The sequence below is a fragment of the Canis aureus genome, chromosome 8, assembly GCF_053574225.1.
Source record: "Canis aureus isolate CA01 chromosome 8, VMU_Caureus_v.1.0, whole genome shotgun sequence".
NCBI classification, from domain to species: Eukaryota; Metazoa; Chordata; class Mammalia; order Carnivora; family Canidae; genus Canis; species Canis aureus.
This window is the reverse complement of record NC_135618.1, coordinates 1718845-1737892: the sequence shown is the minus strand read 5'-3', so window position 1 is coordinate 1737892 and position 19048 is coordinate 1718845. Positions and strand designations below refer to the sequence as shown.

The window sequence follows — 19048 nt, the reverse complement described above, 5'->3', positions numbered from 1 at the left end:
TTTTTTCCTAATCCTCTTTTAAAAATAGATATTTATTTACTCCTAATACTCAGCTAAACCTACCTGAAGACCAAGGGATGGGTTATGGTCAGCTGTTATGATATTTCTCAGAAATTGTAATTTCAAAATAGAATTTGATGTGTGAATGTATATAAATATATAAGCAGTATAAGTACAGAAATATCAATCCACACAAACATGTGGCCTATAACAATCTTAAAAGAATAAAGGTAGACAATGTCATCTTTCAATGGACCTAAATCTTGTCATTCTAAGTCTACAAATGGTCATTTTAGAATTATCTTCCCAACAACCCTCTATGTGGTTAGTTAGGTTGGTGCAGAAAGAGGTGTGTGTCCCTGTTTGCACTTTATTGTTTTCTTCAAATGAAATGTTCTCCTTTATTCAGCTGGTGCCATGCCTCATGGAATCCCTCAAGCCACAGCCTTTCCTGAACCGTTCCCTACTAACAAATAGTCTTTTCCTTTTTAAAAACCACTTTATTGAAGTATAATTGACACACAAAGAACTGCACATGTGGAATGTATACAACTTGATGACTTTGGACATACACAAATGCTAATGATACCATCATCACAAATAAGGTCATAAGCATGTCCAAAATCTCCCAAGGTTTCCTCCTGTCCCCTTACTATTTGTGTGTGTGTGTGTGTGTGTGTGTGTGTGTGGTAAGAACATTTAACATAAAATTTATCCTCCTAACGAGTTTTGAGTTGGACGGTATTAAATTGTTACATACAGACACCATGTGGAAAATGCATCTCTGTAACTTACTCATCTCGCATAAATGAGATTTTATAATCACTGAATAACGACATCTATTTGTCCATTTGGGCTTCAGTATCATTTCTAGGGTGACTTTCCCTAACCACACCAAATGGGTTTATTCCACTAGTGCGCATGCCCATCACATCCAATGTATCTTTCCTCTACTTGTTTATTTAATCATCCATAATTACTCATTTAATGTCTAACGCATTCACTGGAATGTAAGTTTCATGAAGGCAGGGGCCTGTTTCGTGCACGCCTGTTCCTTTGGCACCAAACATATTGCCTGAAAAAACTAAAGCAACACACACACGCACACAGTTTAACCAACTTGCTTAATGGCGGAGAGGTCATGACTTATACCCTCATAGTGCCTAGACATAACCCTTTGGATTAATCCTTGCTTTATTCTAATAAAATGAGGAGCCAAGGTCATTTGGAAGGAAATAAAGATTCGAGAGTGCAGGAGGGCATGGGAGACTCCCACAAAGATTCAAAGGGAAATGTCATCAAAAAGAACATTGACAGTAGCATCGCCATTTCACAACATCACCACATACGTAAGTTTGGCCAGAGGTACAGGAAACACTAGTGAGCACTTATTATTTTTCAGCCACTGCTCAAGACAGTTGAGATACATATGTCAGTGACCAAAACAGAAAAATCCCTCCCATCTAATAACAGAATTTATGTGATGAGGAAGGAAAAGATAGGCAATAACTGTAACAGATCAGTAAATTCTACAATACTGAGAAGATGGTCAGTGCTATGGGGAAACCAGAGCAGAGTACGGGGCACAGGGGAGTTCAAGTCTAAGTAGAGCGAACGGGTGGGCCTCACTAAGTTCTACTGTGATTTTGAGGCAAATAAACAGTGCAAAGGTAGTAAAATGTGCTACAAGAGAGTAAGTCAAATATCTGAATACATGGGGGAAGTGAGTCAGGGGCATTAATAAGTGGAAGGAAGAGAGGTTTTCATTTTGATTTATAGTTTAAGATTTAACTTTTCAACAAAATTCAAGTTACAACACAATCAAAATAAAAAGTGTTATTTGCTAAGAGAAAACAAAGCATATTTCCAATGAAAAAAATTCAAGTTATGTAGAGATGAGAAGAATCTTACCATTTTTACTGATGTCGAGTTCTTTAAGATTAACTAAACTAGCAATAGTGGTTGGCAGATTTGAAAGGTCATTATCAGGAATACTTAGTTTTCTTAGAGCTTGACAGTTGAACAATTGCTGTAAAAGAAAATAACGATTAATTAGATCTCAATTTGGTTAAATCCATTCATACGCAAACTTAGTAACAAAACTCAATTCCCCATCTTTATAAATAGGGTAATGAAAGGGCCAGCTGCAAAAATCCTACCTCCACATCGTACCCTTAGTTCTTTCCAGAATGCTTCACATTCCATCTCCATGCTCTCACCTCACTCTTCTCTACTATCCTAACTCAAGATGGAAGGTATTCTATTTCTTCCCCTTCTGTTTACGATGAATGTTCAACTTGCCACTGATCCTACCAGTTTTCTTCTTTCAATTACTTTCTAGAGTTGCCCCTTCCTTTTTGTTCTCACAGCTACCAGGAAAACCTTAATTCTCTTTCTCTGCAACATGTATTATCTCCATGTAATCATGTTCGACAGTTGTTTAGAACATCCAAGAATAGCAATAAAAGTGAATACATGAGCTCACATTTCTTTTGTGTCCCTTCATACTGTTTCATAAATATCTAGCAAATGAAATATTTAACTTTTGATATTTGGTAAAAAAAAAAATCAATATCTAGTGATTGATTCATTTCTGCCATCAGTCCAAAGTACTGCATGGGGAAGAGTCAAGTGTTAAAGCGATGGTTCTCAAATCCAGCATGGTTCTAATCACTAGTAAGTGAAGGTGTTGATTTAAAATGTGGATTCTTGGGGGATTCCCTGGGTGGCTCAGTGTTGAGCATCTACCTTAGGCTCAGGGCGTGATCCTGGAGACCCGGGATGGAGTCCCACATCAGGCTCCCTGCTTCTCCCTCTGCCTATGTCTCTGCCTCTCTCTCTCTGTGTCTCTCATGAATAAATAAATAAATAAATAAATAAATAAATAAATAAATAAATAAAATCTTTTAAAAATTTTAAAAAATAAAATGTGGATTGTTGGACTTTACCGACAGAAGCACTGATGTGGTGGGTCTGGGGTGGGGGTCGAAATTTGCAGTTTTAAACAAGCACTCTTGTGATCTGATGATTTTGATGTGTGTGTTTCCAGTACCATATTTTAGGAAACAATGTTATATTTTTTAGCTATGTCAATCTCATTTTGACTACTCAAGATAGGAATAGTTGAAACGGAATATTTTATTCATTTCTGGAAGAATTGCCTTAATGAGATCTTTTATATTTGACATTTCTAATTCTATTTTTCTGAATTTCCACAGATGAAGTGTCTGGTATCCATGACTATGCAATTGGCTCACAGTACATTTAACTACTGCTTGTCCTTTCATGTAATTTGTTATTTATAGGCAAAAACAATGTAGAACATAATTATTATTTCTTAACTCATTAGTTTTTTAAAAAGTAGATTGTGCTAGTTGTTTCTTCAGATAAAGTATAGTTTCTTGCTTTAGGTTAGCCATATTTGGCTGCTTTCAAAGATTATTTCTAATATTTCATGTAATGCTAGAATTTCAGTATGCTATACAAAAGTATTACTACCTCTCTTTATAAAACCTGAAAAAGAGAACTTTGACAGATTGTTTTCACTGACTAAATTTCCCTTTAAAAAATAGAAAAACTGATGTCTATATTCATGGTAGACATTAAAGTTTTGCCCAGTCTTTATCATTCTGTGAGAACCATTCAGTCCACATGCAATGTGGTTAGTTATAGATGTATAGATTTTAGAAATTCAATCGCCTCATACTGATGTTGGTAAAATGTACTAATAACACTTTAACCTGATTATTATAATCACTTTATATAAAATTCAAATGATTTTCAAAACATTTTTTTTAAAAATTCAAGTTTGATTTAACCTGAATTAAAGAATTTAACTTGAATTAAAATCAACTAAATTCTCAATTTTTCTCAAGAATTAGTTATAGGTCCTGACTTTATCAAAGATTGATTGAACATACACTTATGGGTTCATTTCTGGGCTTTCCATTCTGTTCTATTGATCAATGTGGTTGTTTTTGTGTCAGTACCATCCTGTATTGATCACTACAGCTTTGCAATATAACTTGAAGTCTGGAATTGTGATGCCTTCACCTTTGCTTTTCTTTTTCAAGATTGCTTTGGCTAGTGGGGGTTTTTGTGCTTCTATACAAATTTTAGAATTGTTTGTTAAAGCTCTGTGAAAAATGCTGTTGGTATTTTGATAGCAATTGCATTATAAATGTAGATTGCTTTGGGTATTATAGACAGTTTAACACTATTTGTTCTTCCCATCCATGAGCATGGAATGTCTTTCCATTTCTTTGTGTCATCTTCAATTTCTTTCATCGTTGTTTCATAGCTTTCAGAGTAGAGATCTTTTACCTCTTTGGTTCAGATTTATTCTGAGGTATCTTATAGTTTTTGGTGCACTTGTAAATGGGATCTATTCTTTGATTTATCTTTCTGCTGCTTCATAATTCGTGTATAGAAATGCAACAGATTTTCTGTACAATGCTTTTGTAACCTGCAACTCTCCTGAATTTGTTTATCGGTTCTACCTATTTTTTGGTGGAGTCTTTTGGGTTTTCTGTAATGGAAGAAGTTTCTTCAACAGGAAAACTGGACAGCAACGTGTAAAAAATGAAACTGGACCACTCTCTTATACCATATACAAAATATATTCAAAATGGGTGAAAGACCTAAATGTGAGACAAGAAACTATTAAAATCCTAGAGGAGGGGATCCCTGGGTGGCACAGCGGTTTAGCGCCTGCCTTTGGCCCAGGGAGCGATCCTGGAGACCCGGGATCAAGTCCCACGTCGGGCTCCCGGTGCATGGGGCCTGCTTCTCCCTCTGCCTATGTCTCTGCCTCTCTCTCTCTCTCTCTCTCTCTCTATCATAAATAAAAATTTAAAAAAAATCTTAGAGGAGAACACAGGCAACAACCTCTTTGACCTTGGCCATAGCAACTTCTTGCTAGATATGTCTCCTGAGGCAAGGGAAACAATAGCAAAAGTGAACTATTGGGATTTTATCAAAATACAAAACTTTCTGCATGAGAAAGGAAACAATAAAACTAAAAGGCAGCCTACAGAATGGGAGAATATATTTGCAAATGACATATCTGATAAAAGGTTAGCATCTAAAATATATAAAGCATTATAAAACTCAACACCCAAAAAAACACAAACGATCCAGGTAAACAATGGGCAGAAGACATGGATAGATACTTTTCCAAAGAAGGCATCAATGTGACTAACAGACACATGAAAAGATGCTTAATATCCCTCATCATCAGGGAAATACAAATCAAAGCTACAATGAGGTATCATCTCACACCTGTCAGAATGGCTAATAATACAGAAAACAACAAGTGTTGGCTAGGATATGGAGAAAGGGGAGCCCTCATGTGCTGTTGCTGGGAATGAAAATTGTGCATTGCAAAACAGTATGGAAGCTCCTCAAAAAGTTAAAAATAGAAATGCCCTACAAGCCCGCAACTGCACTACCAAGTATATATACAAAAGATACAAAAATAGTAATTGAAGAGATACATGCATCCTGATGTTTGTAGCAGCATCATCAATGGCCAAATTATGGAAAGATCCCAAATGTCCATCATCTGATGAATGGATAAAGAAGAGGTGGTGTATATATACAATGGAATATTACCAGCTAGCAAAAAGAATGAAATCTTGCCATTTGTAAACAACATAGATGGAGCTAGAGACTATCATGCTAAGTGAAATAAATTAGTCAGAGAAACACAAATACCATATGATTTCACTCAGATGTGAAATTTAAGAAACAAAACAGATAAACATGGGGGTAAAGAGAGAGAGGGAAACCAAGAAACAGACTCTTTTTAAAATTTTTTTAATTTAAATTTAATTAACATATAACGTGTTAATGATTTCAGAGGTAGAGGTCAGTGATTCATTAGTCTTATATAGCACCTGGGTGGTTTGTCTCCCTCTTTGATTTTGTCTTGTTTTGTTTTTTTCCTCTCTTCCTCTATGATCGTCTGTTTTATTTCTTAAATTCCACATGTGAGTGAGATCATATGATAATTATATTTTTCTGATTGACTTATTTCATCTTGCATAATATCCTCTAGTTCCATTCATGTCATTGTAAATGGCAAGATTTCATTTTTTGATGGCTAAGTAGTATTCCATTGTATATATACTCCACATCTTCTTTATCCTTTCATCTGTCAATGGACAGTTGGGCTCTTTCCATAGTATGGCATCCTACCCCATCTTATGCCTACATTTTCTTTGATCACTGGGGAAATGAGGACATTAAGGTCAATGTGATAGTTTCTTTTAAAGCTAACTTTTTTTAAATATAAAGAATTGTTCTTTATTTGAGGCCATTTCCTCTCTCCCTTCATTTAATTGTTGTTACTGTTTTTTGAGAGAGAGAGAATCCCAAGCAGGTTCCACATCCAGCATGGAGCCCCACATAGGCCTCCATCTTACAACCCTGAAATCATGACCTGAGCCAAAACCAAACATCAGATGCTTAACAAGAAATTGACTCTTAACTATAAAGAACAAATTGATGATTACTAGAAGGGAGGTGGCTGGGGGGTGGGTTAAATAGGTGATGGAGATTAAGGAGGGCACTTGTTGTGATGAGCACTAGGTGTTGTATCTAAGTGATAAATCACTAAATTCTATACTTGAGACTAATATTACATTGTATGTTAACTAACTGGAACTTAAAGAAAAACTTGGAAAAAATGTAATTTAAGAAAAAGAATGAATAGAGGTCCCTATATTCTTCTCCAATTCGATTTTATTATATTTTTTAAAAATATGTCATTTATTTATTTGAAAGAAAGAGAGCATGAATGGAGAGAAGGGACATAGGGAGAGGGACAAACAGGTGCCCCATTGAGCAGGGAGCCCAATTCAGGGCTCAATCCCAGGACCCTGAGATCATGATTTGAACCAAAGGGAGATGCTTAACTGACTGATGCACCCAGACACCTCAATTTTTCTCATTTTAAAGGAAGCCATATCAGGAACAAAAGGTATAGAAACTGCTGAACACCCTATAACATGGAGAATCTAAGACTCCTGTGGTATAGTGGTTAAGAGCATGGTGTTTGGGATCAGCTTGATGTGGGTTCAATTCCCATGCATTTAGTTACTAGCTGTGTGATCTTGAACAAGTTACCTAACATCTCTGAACTCGATCAATTTCCTCATTTGTAAAAGTGGGAAAACAACATTGCCTGATGTGAAGGGTTGTTGAAATGATTACATGAGTTAATATATTTCATCAGTTTCAAGTATTGCAATTTTTTGCATATTAACATCTTTGATATTTGGAATGAATCTTATAATCAAGAGCAAGTTACAATTTTCAGGATGCCTGGGTGGTTCAGTTGGTTAAATATTTGACTCTTGGTTTCAGCTCAGGTCATGATCTCAGCATTTTGAGATCAAGCCCTACTTCAGGTTCTGTTCAGCACAGAGTCTGCTTGAGATTCTGTCTCTATTCTGTCCCTTCCCCTCTTCATACTCTCTTTCTCTCAATAAATAAAATCTTTTTTAAAAAAGAGCAAGTTATAACATTTAAGGAGTGTATCTTCCTTAGTGGTACAGTAAAGACATGTCTCATAATCGGTAGCCTTGGATTTGATAAAATGAATTACTTGTGAAAGTGTAAAACTGCGTTTGGTACATGGTCAGGGCTAAGAACTGTTGGCCATTTTGAATATTTATAGACATGATATGGAGGCACACCTATATAGTAATCAATTTCTTATTTTTGTAGATGAAGAGGTCTTTGAAGGTGGGAATCATGTCTAATTCATCTTGATATCAAGTTGTTTCACCTTTGAACACGCCAACGTAGCTAGCACTGTGTCTTGTACATAGTGTATGCTGCACAAATATCTTTGAAAGTATACTTGGATAAGTCAAGGGAAAATGAGGACAGTGATAAATCCCAGCTGAAAGTGGTACTTCACTGAACTGGAGTTTCAGATTAGGTAAACAACCTCAGTGGAATCTAAATTTCATAAACAAAGAGTGAACTTTGAATATGAGTCACAGTGTCTCCAAATTGGCAAAGAAATTAAGAAGGCATTTTAGTGATTCTTTCAATCAATATTCAAGCTTTGAATGAAAATGAAATAAAGAATGATTATGAACTAGCTGTGATTTTTTCATATAGTATAAGGCAGCAAATATAATTAATAGCTAATTAGAGTAAGACTGTTAATGGTAATGGTTATCCTGGTTTTCATTTGTTAATGATATTTCACATTTCAAAAACATTAAAACCGCTTTGAGTCTTAAAATATTTTGGTACTGAAGTATGCTCTTTCTTGGGCTAAAGGAAACCAATTTAACTCTGACAGAAATTGGTTTGAGATGAGCAGGCAATTTAAATTACTGACTCCAGAAACCAATGGTTAGATATTTTCTAAGAGAGCTGACACAAAAGATAAAGGTCTAAGTGTGGAAAATAAAATGTATTTAGACCCAAAATGTATATTCTAAGAGGTATATTATTCATTTATTCATGGAAAAATCATAAATCGATACTTGCTATAAACCAGATAACTATGCTAAGTGCAAGGGGCACAAAGTGAATAAGAAGCAGTAACTGAGCTCAGTTTGCTTACAATGCAATATTTATACAATAAGCTAAATATAATGTGAAAAAAACTTATGTTGAGACAAATATCAGGTGTGACATAAACACAGAAGTAGGATATCTGCACCAAATCATTCTGATGATAGTGGTGGGGGGGGATTCATGAAAGTATACCTGGAAGGGGTGATGACAAATGGATTGCCCAAGAGCCAGCACAAATTAGGCAGATGAAGGCTAAAGAGGGATAATGTTGTAATTTTCTGGAGCTTCTCAAAGTATACCCAACTCAAAGAATGTATAACTTAAACTAGTTTCAGATTATTTGTTTTAAAGCAGCTCAAGGTGACTTGGATCTTGCAATGAATTCCCTGAATCTACATGTATATGCATTTAAAACATATTTAGTGAATACTCATCATATACTATGGTCCACATTCAGCATTGAAATTAAAGACATGAGGAGCACCTGGGTGGCTCTGTGGTTGAGAGTCTGCTTTCAGCTCAGGGCATGACCCCGGGGTCCTGGGATCAAGTCCTGCATTGGGCTCCCTGTGGGGAGCCTGCTTCTCCCTCTGCCTGTGTCTCTGTATCTTTTTCTGTCTCTCATGAATAAATAAGTAAAATCTTAAAAAGAAGTTAAAGACATGAAATGAGGGGAGTCTGGGTGGCTCAGCTGATTAAGTATCTGACTCTTGATTTTATCAGGGTGTGGGATGGGGGAGGCAGGGTTCCACATCAGCAGGGAGTCTGCTTGATTCTCTTTCTCCCCCTCCCCCTCCTCCCCAATCATGTGGCTTTCTCTAAAATAAATAAATAAATAAATAAATCTTTTTAAAAAGGCATGAAATGATACTGTCAATTTATGTTTTTAACCAGTATGGTGGACTAAATATTCAAAGAATATTTTAGTGCAGCAGAACTACACACACACACACACACACACACACACACACACACCCTTTATGCATAACTAAGCTCTGGTTGTAAAGTACAAAATCCTCAAATTCCAGAATAACAAGAAAATAATACATAGAGTTAAGTAGGATTTTTTTTTTTTTTTGCAAATATAGGGGGATGGAAAACCACTTGGAGTTTGAACAGAGTGGGGGATTGGCTTATAGGCTATTCCAGTTAGAGGTAGGGTCTCCTAAGAGCGACATCCTCTGTGGGTAAATTAGAAAAAACTGAGTCCTTCAAAGAGAGGCAATGGGGGAATGCATGCCTTTCTCAGTTTTGACTCTAAGTGAAGTAAGAAGAAAGAAAGAAAAGAAAAAGAGAAAGAAAGAGAGAAAGAAAGTAGAGAGAGAGAAGACAGAGTGAAGAAGGAAGGAAGGAAAAATAGGGAGAGAAAGATGAGGGAAAAAACAGAACAGATAAAGAAGGAACAAACAAGGAAGGGAAAAACAAGAAAGAAGTCCAGGAGGAACAAAGGAGGAGGGTAGGAAAAAAAGAAAGGAAGAAATAAAAACAAAAACAGAAAGGAGAAAACCCCAAAGATTAGCTTTCTAGGGCTTACCAACCACAGTCTATCTTCCCTTGAATTAGGGTCTGGAATCTATATATATATATATTTACAGAATCTATAAAGCTCCCTAAAACCCAATCTGGAGTTATAGGTGGTCCTGGAGTACTATTGCCCCCAAATGCCTGCTAAAAGTAAATAAAAATCTCCTCTGAAGGAATACATATTAAATTCAGACCTCAATGAATTCCCAAAGATAAAGTTCTAAGAAATACAGGATCACTGAAAAAAATCACTAAATGTCTAATTAAATAATTAACAAAATGAGATGATGCAGAAAAACAAATAATCTTGCTTCTAAATAATGATATTAGAATTATAAAACACAAGATGCAATTTATATGCATTTAATGTTTAAAGAAATAAAAACATGATTTGAAAGCATGATGATAAAAGAAGAGATTATCAGAGAGCTCAGAGATCAGAAGAACAAACATTGCTGGAGGAAAGTCATAGCACATGATGTTAAGAATAAATTAACTGAATGTAAACAAGGGGATGGAAAATAGAAAAAAAAAACTGGTTAAATGACATGAAGAACACAGTAAGAAAAGCTTTTAAAATTTAAGCAAAATTTATCACAGAAAAAGAGGATGAGGTGCTTGAGGAATTCCAAAATTGTTGTGAGGCTTTCATCTTCAGATGGAGGAAACTCAAAGAATTGTAAATAAGATAAATGAAAAATAACCTACATGTAGACTTATATGAATTTGCAGAGTATCAAAGGCAGTAGATCTTAAAAATTACCAAAGAGGAGAAACTACCTTCTAAAGACTGAGAATGAGAAAGACAGAGAATTTAACAATCAAAGCAATGACTCATTAGATATTACTGAAGTACAAAGAGTAAATAGTATAATATTTGTAGCTATTTTTAGGAAAAGGGAAAAATGACAGCATTTTTATATAAAGACAGTTTACTACCAAAACTCTTTCATTAAAACAACTGTCAAAAGATATCTTAAAAAAAAAAAAAAGATTTATCGATTTATGAGAGAGAATGAGTGAGCACTCACACAGTGGGGAGGGGAAGAGGGAGAGGGAAAGGGAGAGAATCTCAGTCCGACTCCCCAGTGAGTGCAGAGCCTGATGGAGGCTCTATCTCATGACCCGCGCCAAAATCAAGAGTAGGATGCTCAACTGACTGTGCCACCAGGGCATCTCTCAAAAGATATCTTTTGGGAAGAAGGTAAAGGACTCTAGCACACAAGTCTGAGCTACAAGAAATAATAGCATTAAATTTTTTAAAAAAATTAAACAGAACATGTGATTAAATCTAAATAGACATTAGCTATATAAAATAATGACAAAATTTCAAATTATAGGCTTAAAAAATCAATGTAGGTCAAACAGTTTGGTAGTGGCATAAGAATGGACATATAAATCAGTGAAACAGAATTGAGAACCCAGAAATAAACCCAGTCATATACATTCAATGAATATCTGTCGAAGAAGACCCCCCCAAAATGAAAGGATAGTCTCATCAATAAATATTAATGGAAAAACAGGATAATCATATTCAAAAGAATATTCAAAAGACTGAAACTGGACCCCTACCTTATACCACTTACAAAACTTAATTCAAAGTGGATTAGGTATGTAAATGTAAGATATGAAACTGTAGCAATACTTGGAAAGACCCTGGAAAAAAACTCTTTCACGTTGGTTTTGGCAAAGATTTTTTGGATATGACCTCACAGGCACAAACAACGAAAGCAAAAATTAAACACGTAAGACTACCTCATGCTAATAAAATTGTGCACAGCAAAAGAAACAGTCCACAAAACGCAAAGGTAACCTGTGGAATGAGAAAGTATTTGCAGACCTTTTATCTGATAAGGGGTCAATATCCAAAATGCGTAAGGAACCCATACAACTCATTAGTCAAAACAGAACAAAACAAAACAAAGTTGATTGAAAAATGGGCAAAGGACTTGAAAAGACACTTTTCCAAAGAAGACCTCCAAACGGTCAACAGGTACATGAAGAAAATGCTTGACATCACTAATCATCAGGAAATGCAAATCAAAACGACAATGACACATCACCTCCTTGCTGTTAGAGTAGCTGTTACCAAAAAAAAAAAAAAAGAAAAAGAAACAAGTGTCGGCAAGGCTGTGGATAAAAGGGAACCTTTGGTGGAAATGTAAACTGGCGCAGCCACTGTGAAGAACGATCTGGAGGTTCCTCAGATTCTATTAAAAATAGATTTACCATATGATTCAGCAATCCCACTTCTGGGTATTTACACAAAGAAAATGAAAACACCTATTTCAACGAGATATCTGCACCCCCATGCTCACTGCAGCATTATTCACAATAGCCGAGGCATAAGAAACAACCTAAGTGTCCATCAACAGGGGAAGGAATAAAGATGTGGTATATGTATATATATATATATTCCATATATATATGGAATGTTAGTCATAAAAAGAAGGAAATCCTGCCTTTTGAGACACCACAAATGGGCCATGAGGGCATTACGCTGGGTGAAATAAGCCAGATGGAGAAAGACAAATACTGAATGATTTCAATTAACTGTGACATCTAAAGAAGTGGAACTCAGAGGAATAGACAGTAGAATGGGGGTTGCCAGGGACCGTGGGATAAGAAGTACGAGATGTTGGTTAAAGGGTACAAATTCCAAGCTGTAGGATAAATAAGATCTGGAGATCTACTGCAGAGCATGGTGACTGTGATGATCAATATTGCATTATATACTTGAGAGTTGTAAGGAAGATAGATCTTAAGTGCTATTACCACACACACACACACACACACACACACACACACACACAAATCACAATTACGTGACGGGATGGAGATGCGGTGACTTACTGATACCTTATTACCTGATTGTGGTGACTATTTTGCAATATACACATATATTTAATCATCACATTGCACTTTTTAAATTTCCGTATGTTATGTGTCAATAATAGATCAATGAAGCTGGGGAGAACTAAAATTTTGAACAACAAAAGCATATATATCAGGGAAAGATAATCGGATTAAAACCGTCTCGGATGGAGCGCCTGGGTGGTTCAGTTGGTTAAGCCTCCAATTCCTGGTTTTGGCTCAGGTAGTGACCTCAGGTTTGTAAGCTCAGGGTGGTGAGAGCGAGCTCCTCGCTGTGTCTGTGCTCTGCGAGGAGTCTGCCTCGGTTTCCCTCTCCCTCACCCTCTGCCCTCCCCCTGCATCCCCTCTTAAATAAATAAACAAATCTTAAAAATAAATAAAACACAACAGTCTCAGATATTTGCTTTGTTTGTGAGGACAGTAAAGGTACTGATTAACTTTTAATTTCTAGGGTAACAACTAAAGGAATAGCAATAAGGTGTACAATTTCCTACAAAATAAATGGAATAAGATAAAATAAAAAGAAATAAGAAAAAATATCTTTAATAAATATAATGGAAAACAAGTAAATACTTGCTATATAGATAAAAATAAAGACTAGCATGGAATAAATTAATCCAAATATATCAAAAGTTGCCATCAATAAATATTTATCTTACTAGTAGTGATCCACTGAAAACTTGATGGAAAAATGGTAAGACTGGCAAAATTAACCAAAATAAATTTTATACCATAATACTGGTTTAAAGCAAAATGTATTAGTAGAGAGTGGCCATATGTTAAAAAACACTAGGTCACAAGGAATATCTAAATGTAAACTTGTATGCATCCACTATCATTACCTGTAAAATATTTAAAGAAAAATCCGGCTTATCTATAGGAGATAGCATTGTAACAGGGTATTTTGACAAATATCTCCTAAAAATTGATTAAAAACAGACAAAAGCTAGAATTGATGGCCACTAGATTGTCCTACTGGACACATAGGGAACAGTGAACTCAACCGTATTTAGTACTTCTTTAAAAAGTGCATATGAAAAACTTGCAACTAACCATGTATTAGGCATAAAGTCTCAACAAACTTCAAAGAACTCGTAACAGAAAGACCAAATTCTTGGGCCATAATGCAAGTTATAAATCATTTACCAAAAGATAACTTTAAAAACTTTGTAGAAATTTTTTTAAAGATTTTATTTATTTATTCATGAGAGAGGCAGAAACACAGGCAGAGGGAGAAGCAGGCCCCACGCAGGGAGCCCAATGTGGAATTCGATCCCAGGACCCCGGGATCATGACTTGAGTTGAAGGCAGACGCTCAACTGCTGAGCCCCCCAGATGCCCCAAGCTTTGTAGAAATTTAAATTTAATAACTCATGGGTCAGAAGAGAAATCCTATGGGAAATTATAAAATATAAGTAAGTGATAATAAAACATTGTGCGTTAAAAATGGCGGGAGATGGCTAGAGTAATGGGGAGTGACCTGTCGCCTTGAAGGCTCACGTCAGACGAAGCAGAAGGCGGGAACGAATGAGGGAAGCACGCGGCCTAAGAAGAGAGGCAAACGGTGACAGAATGTAGACGGGGAACGAAGATCAAGGAAAGTTCCTCACACTCATTAGTCTACGAAGGAAGAAGGAGAGAAATCCTGAAACAACCCGCCCGGGAACGCCTTAAGCAAAGGCTCCATGTCTTTTGCAGGCCATTGCATGTACCCTATGACTGTTTTTTTGTCTTTTAAACTTTCTCGTTGTGACCTATGCATACGTAAGACTGTGCATAACAGGGAACGTTCGTTTAAAAATCACGACGATAAAAACAAAGACCCATATGCCGCAATGCAGAGTCCCAAAGCTACTTACGCGCCTCCCAGTCAGGTCTTTTGGTTCCTTTCCGACCCATTTTGAGGCAATCAATTTCTTGAATTTTTATTTTACTCATTTTGTCACTTTCATTTATACTCTTACCACAGGTCTACTAATCCTCGAACACACATTAAGATTTGTCTGTTTTTATGAATGGAATAACACTGCGGGCTTTCTTCTGCAGCCTGCCTTCTTACTCAATATTATGCCATCAGCATTATTCCATGTTGAGGTATATCATCTACTTATTCACTTTTACCACAGTGTGTCCCATATAACACAATTTTCCTATATATTCTACTGTTGACAGAGTTTTGCTCCCCCCCCCCATTTTTTCCTAATATAGGCGATGGCGCTACAAATATTCTTGTACACGTCTGCTAGTGCACACATTCAGAAGTCCTCTAAGGAGGTGGGCATGTGCTTAAATTTACTAAGTCATGGAGTTTTTCCCCACGGTAGCTTTCATGATTTAAATTCCCTCTAACAAGGCCACGAGTTCATATTTCTTCATACTATTTCTGAACTTGTGTTGCAGACTGTTTAATTCTCCCCAATCTGTGATGTGTACCGTGGTAACACATTTTACCTAATAACTAATAAAATCAAACATATGTCCTTGTTTTATTCATTTGAAAGAATTCATCGCATATTCCGGTCACTAATTATTGCCAGTTCTTTCGATATATGGCTCATCTTTCCATTCTCTTTATGGTATCTTTTGATAAAAAGGCCTTTACAGTAGTCAAATTCATCTCTCAGTTTTAATATGTACCAGATGGTCTCCTATTTTTTTTTTTTCTTCTAAAAGTTTCAATGCTTTGGCTTGACTCATTTGGAATTTATTTTTGAGAATGAGGTGAAGCAAGGATCCATTCTTCTCCCTTTATACGTGACCAGTTATTCTAGCGCCATTTTGAAAATAGTCCATTATTTCTCCACCGATTTATAAGACGAGTCTGTGGTGTATGTGATTTCCACGTAAGGATGGTTAGTCTCTGGACTTCCTATTCCTAGTGTACTGGTCTCTGTCGGTCATTCTCACTGGCTCCTCATGAATCGAGAACTGTGATTTGGGCTTGTGTGGGGAATGACAAGAAAAAATAGGGAATTACACCCCGAGAAGGAGGAGACAGTTTGCCCAGGCTTCGGGAGAGGGATTGTTCTGGAGCAGGGGGTGGGAGGGGCACAGAAAACCAATGTGGAAGGGCCTAGGAGGCAAGGCTTCATCCCGCAGGACGCCCTCCGGGGTACTCTTTAATCGTCTGATTCACCTTTAGAGTTACTATCTCCAGAAATACACACACACGGGTGTACACACATGGATGCACACGCAGATGCACACACATGGATGCACACACACTGATGCATACACACAGATGCAGACACAGATGCATACACACAAGGATGTACACACAGATGCACACACAGATGCGCACACACACAGATGCACATACACAGATGCATACACACATGGATGTACACACATGGATGCACACACACTGATGCATACACACAGAGGCACACACAGATGCATACACACAAGGATGTACACACAGATGCACACACAGATGTGCACACACACAGATGCACATACACAGACGCATACATACATGGATGTACACACAGATGCACACACACATGGATGCAGAGAGATGCACACACAGATTCATACACAGATGCACACAGATACACACGGATGCACACACGGATGCAGACACACGGATGCACACGCAGATGCACGCACACAGATACACACATACATATCGGTGTTCAGCTTTGAACTTGCAAATCACGGGAAGCCCGTGCGGACCTGTGGAGCAGGTTAAGGACCTCGTAACAGGTCATAACATGAAACTTCTAAAAGAGCAGACGTAATCAGGTGCATCCCCCGCTTCGACGACTCCATTGTCTTTCTGCTCATTTCGGACCAAGCCCCAATTCCTTGATGTGGCTTTCAATACCCTCGCCCTGCACTTTCCCTCCCGTCCTTCTGCGGTCCCTGTGTCTTCGTCACACCTTCCCCTCCCCTGGCCTGCACTACGCGTCCTACCACCGCCAGCAGCTCCAGTTTCTGTGCCCATTGTACCCTGCCCGCCTTTGCAAAGCCGGGTCTTCAGCCGAGGCTTTTCTCCATCGCACCCTGTGCCCCCTCCCGTCGACCTCACCTCCAGGATGAGGCCCCCCCCATCTTTCGGGTCACAGCTTAAGACCAATTTACATGCCCCACGTGTGACTTTCATGACGTTCTGCATTTATGCCTATTGCGGCCTGGAGCCCGTGCTGGGGACTTTAGACGACAGGCTTCCCCTACAGGTGCCGTGCAATGCGGACACCTGGTGCTTCCTCCCTAAATCCCTTGTTCTTTCACGAATGTTCTAATGCAGGGGCGTGACTAATAAGATCTTTCAGGCACCGTTTCCCGAGTGCCTACGGTATAGGTGCGAGCCACTAAACTAGACTTTAAAATCTGTCATCTCACTCAGCATAATACCCTCCAGTTCCATCCACGTTGAAGCAAATGGTGGGTATTTGTCATTTCTAATAGCTGAGTAATATTCCATTGTATACATAAACCACATCTTCTTTATCCATTCATCTTTCGTTGGCTGAGTGAAGTAAGTCAGTCGGAGAAGGACAAACATTATATGTTCTCATTCATTTGGGGAATATAAATAATAGTGAAAGGGAAAATAAGGGAAGGGAGAAGAAATGTGTGGGAAATATCAGAAAGGGAGACAGAACGTAAAGACTGCTAACTCTGGGAAACGAACTAGGGGTGGTGGAAGGGGAGGAGGGCGGGGGGTGGGAGTGAATGGGTGACGGGCACTGGGTGTTATTCTGTATGTTAGTAAATTGAACACCAATAAAAAAAAAATAAAAAAAATAAAAAATAAAAAAAAAAATAAAAAAATAAAATAAAATCTGTCATCTCCACTGCCTACGACAATGTAGCAAGGAAGGTACTATCAGCCCGACTTTGCAGACGGGAGGACTCAGGAGGCTCAGGCTTCCCCTACGGTTCACCCAGGACGCGTCAGGGCCGGGTTCACATGCGCTTCCCTGGGGTGCAGAAGCGTCTCTATCTCCAGGGCAGCGCGCTGCTCCCTCTGCACCGTCAGGTCTGTGTTTCGGAGGGAGAAGGGTGACAGCCGAGCACGTGGCTGGCAGCGCGAGGAGGGAGAGGGAGCAGGACGGTAGCACGGTGAGCCCGTCACCCTGGGCCCAGGAGCAGTTAGGGAGCACAACTCAGACTCGAGGACTATCTTTGACAGCAAGGATCACAGTGAACGTGAGCACACGTGACAGCGCTGTGCTACCCCCGGAGGGCTCCACACTTGCAAACTATTATAATTCGGAGTCAGCATTTTATTACCAGCTTTGTACTCAGGCTTGGAAAATTGAGGACACAATAAAAATGTCATGAGCGTGAATGATTATATCTCCAAACATCATTCCTTGGGAAAAATAAGATGTTTGTTTTTCTACCACAAACAAAAAAATATTAGTTGCTTGTGAATAAAAAAAAAATACTTTTCCTGAAAAGGTTCATATAAGGTCATAAATATTCAGGGAGAGGGTTACTGATGCCTTATGTTGGCAGAGGTGGATTCCAGCGGGGAAAAGGACTGTCTAATGAGCTGGCATCGCCGAATGGCTGGTTTCTTAGAAGTTTGTCCTCTGAATCCCTTTAAAAGCGTTCAGGCTCTATAGCGTTTCCAAGTTCTTTTGAAAGCTGTCTCAAAAATAATAATTATTATTATTTGATGCACATTGTAATAAAATGTTTTAAAATCCTTTAGTTTAATACAGATGTTAATTATCTTTAATGAGAGAGGAGCCAACTCAAAAATAATGGAGTCAAAAATGGGTTGATATCCGTACTGGGTGAAACGGCAAGCTGCCAATGGTGACATTTGTTTGCTTCTTGTTTTTCCTTCCTCTCTCCCTCCCCGCCTCTCTTCCCTTCCCCTTCCCTTGCTTCCCTACTTCTTGCCTTCTTGCCTTCTCATTGCCCCTCCTTCCTGGCGACTTGCATACACCGAGCGCCTCTTGAGCACCGACTGGGCCGCAGACCCAGCGCCAGGACCCAAAGATAAAGAGCAGAGCACCCACTTCCTCAAGCATAGGGTCACCTAGTGCTCACAAGTCCAGGAAAAAGCACAGTGGGATGTAAGAAGCGTGACGAGGAAGAGAGGGCGCTGCAAGGTGCCTTCTTCTCCAAGAGAAGCATTTCCAGACCTTGC

General features: G+C 38.1%; 1 protein-coding gene across 10 annotated transcripts in view; it reads right to left on the bottom strand.

Moving 5' to 3' along the window:
- The window catches only part of LRRC7 (leucine rich repeat containing 7), a 495471-nt gene that overhangs the window by 265637 nt on the left and 210786 nt on the right, over positions 1–19048 (bottom strand). For all 10 annotated transcript variants that reach the window (XR_013384059.1, XM_077904997.1, XM_077904996.1 and 7 more), the window contains one exon: positions 1912–2029. Coding sequence is in view for 9 of the 10 variants with exons in the window: in XM_077904997.1 (XP_077761123.1) it covers positions 1912–2029 (118 nt within the window). In the remaining variant the exon portion in view is untranslated. The remainder of the gene's footprint in view (positions 1–1911; positions 2030–19048) is intronic.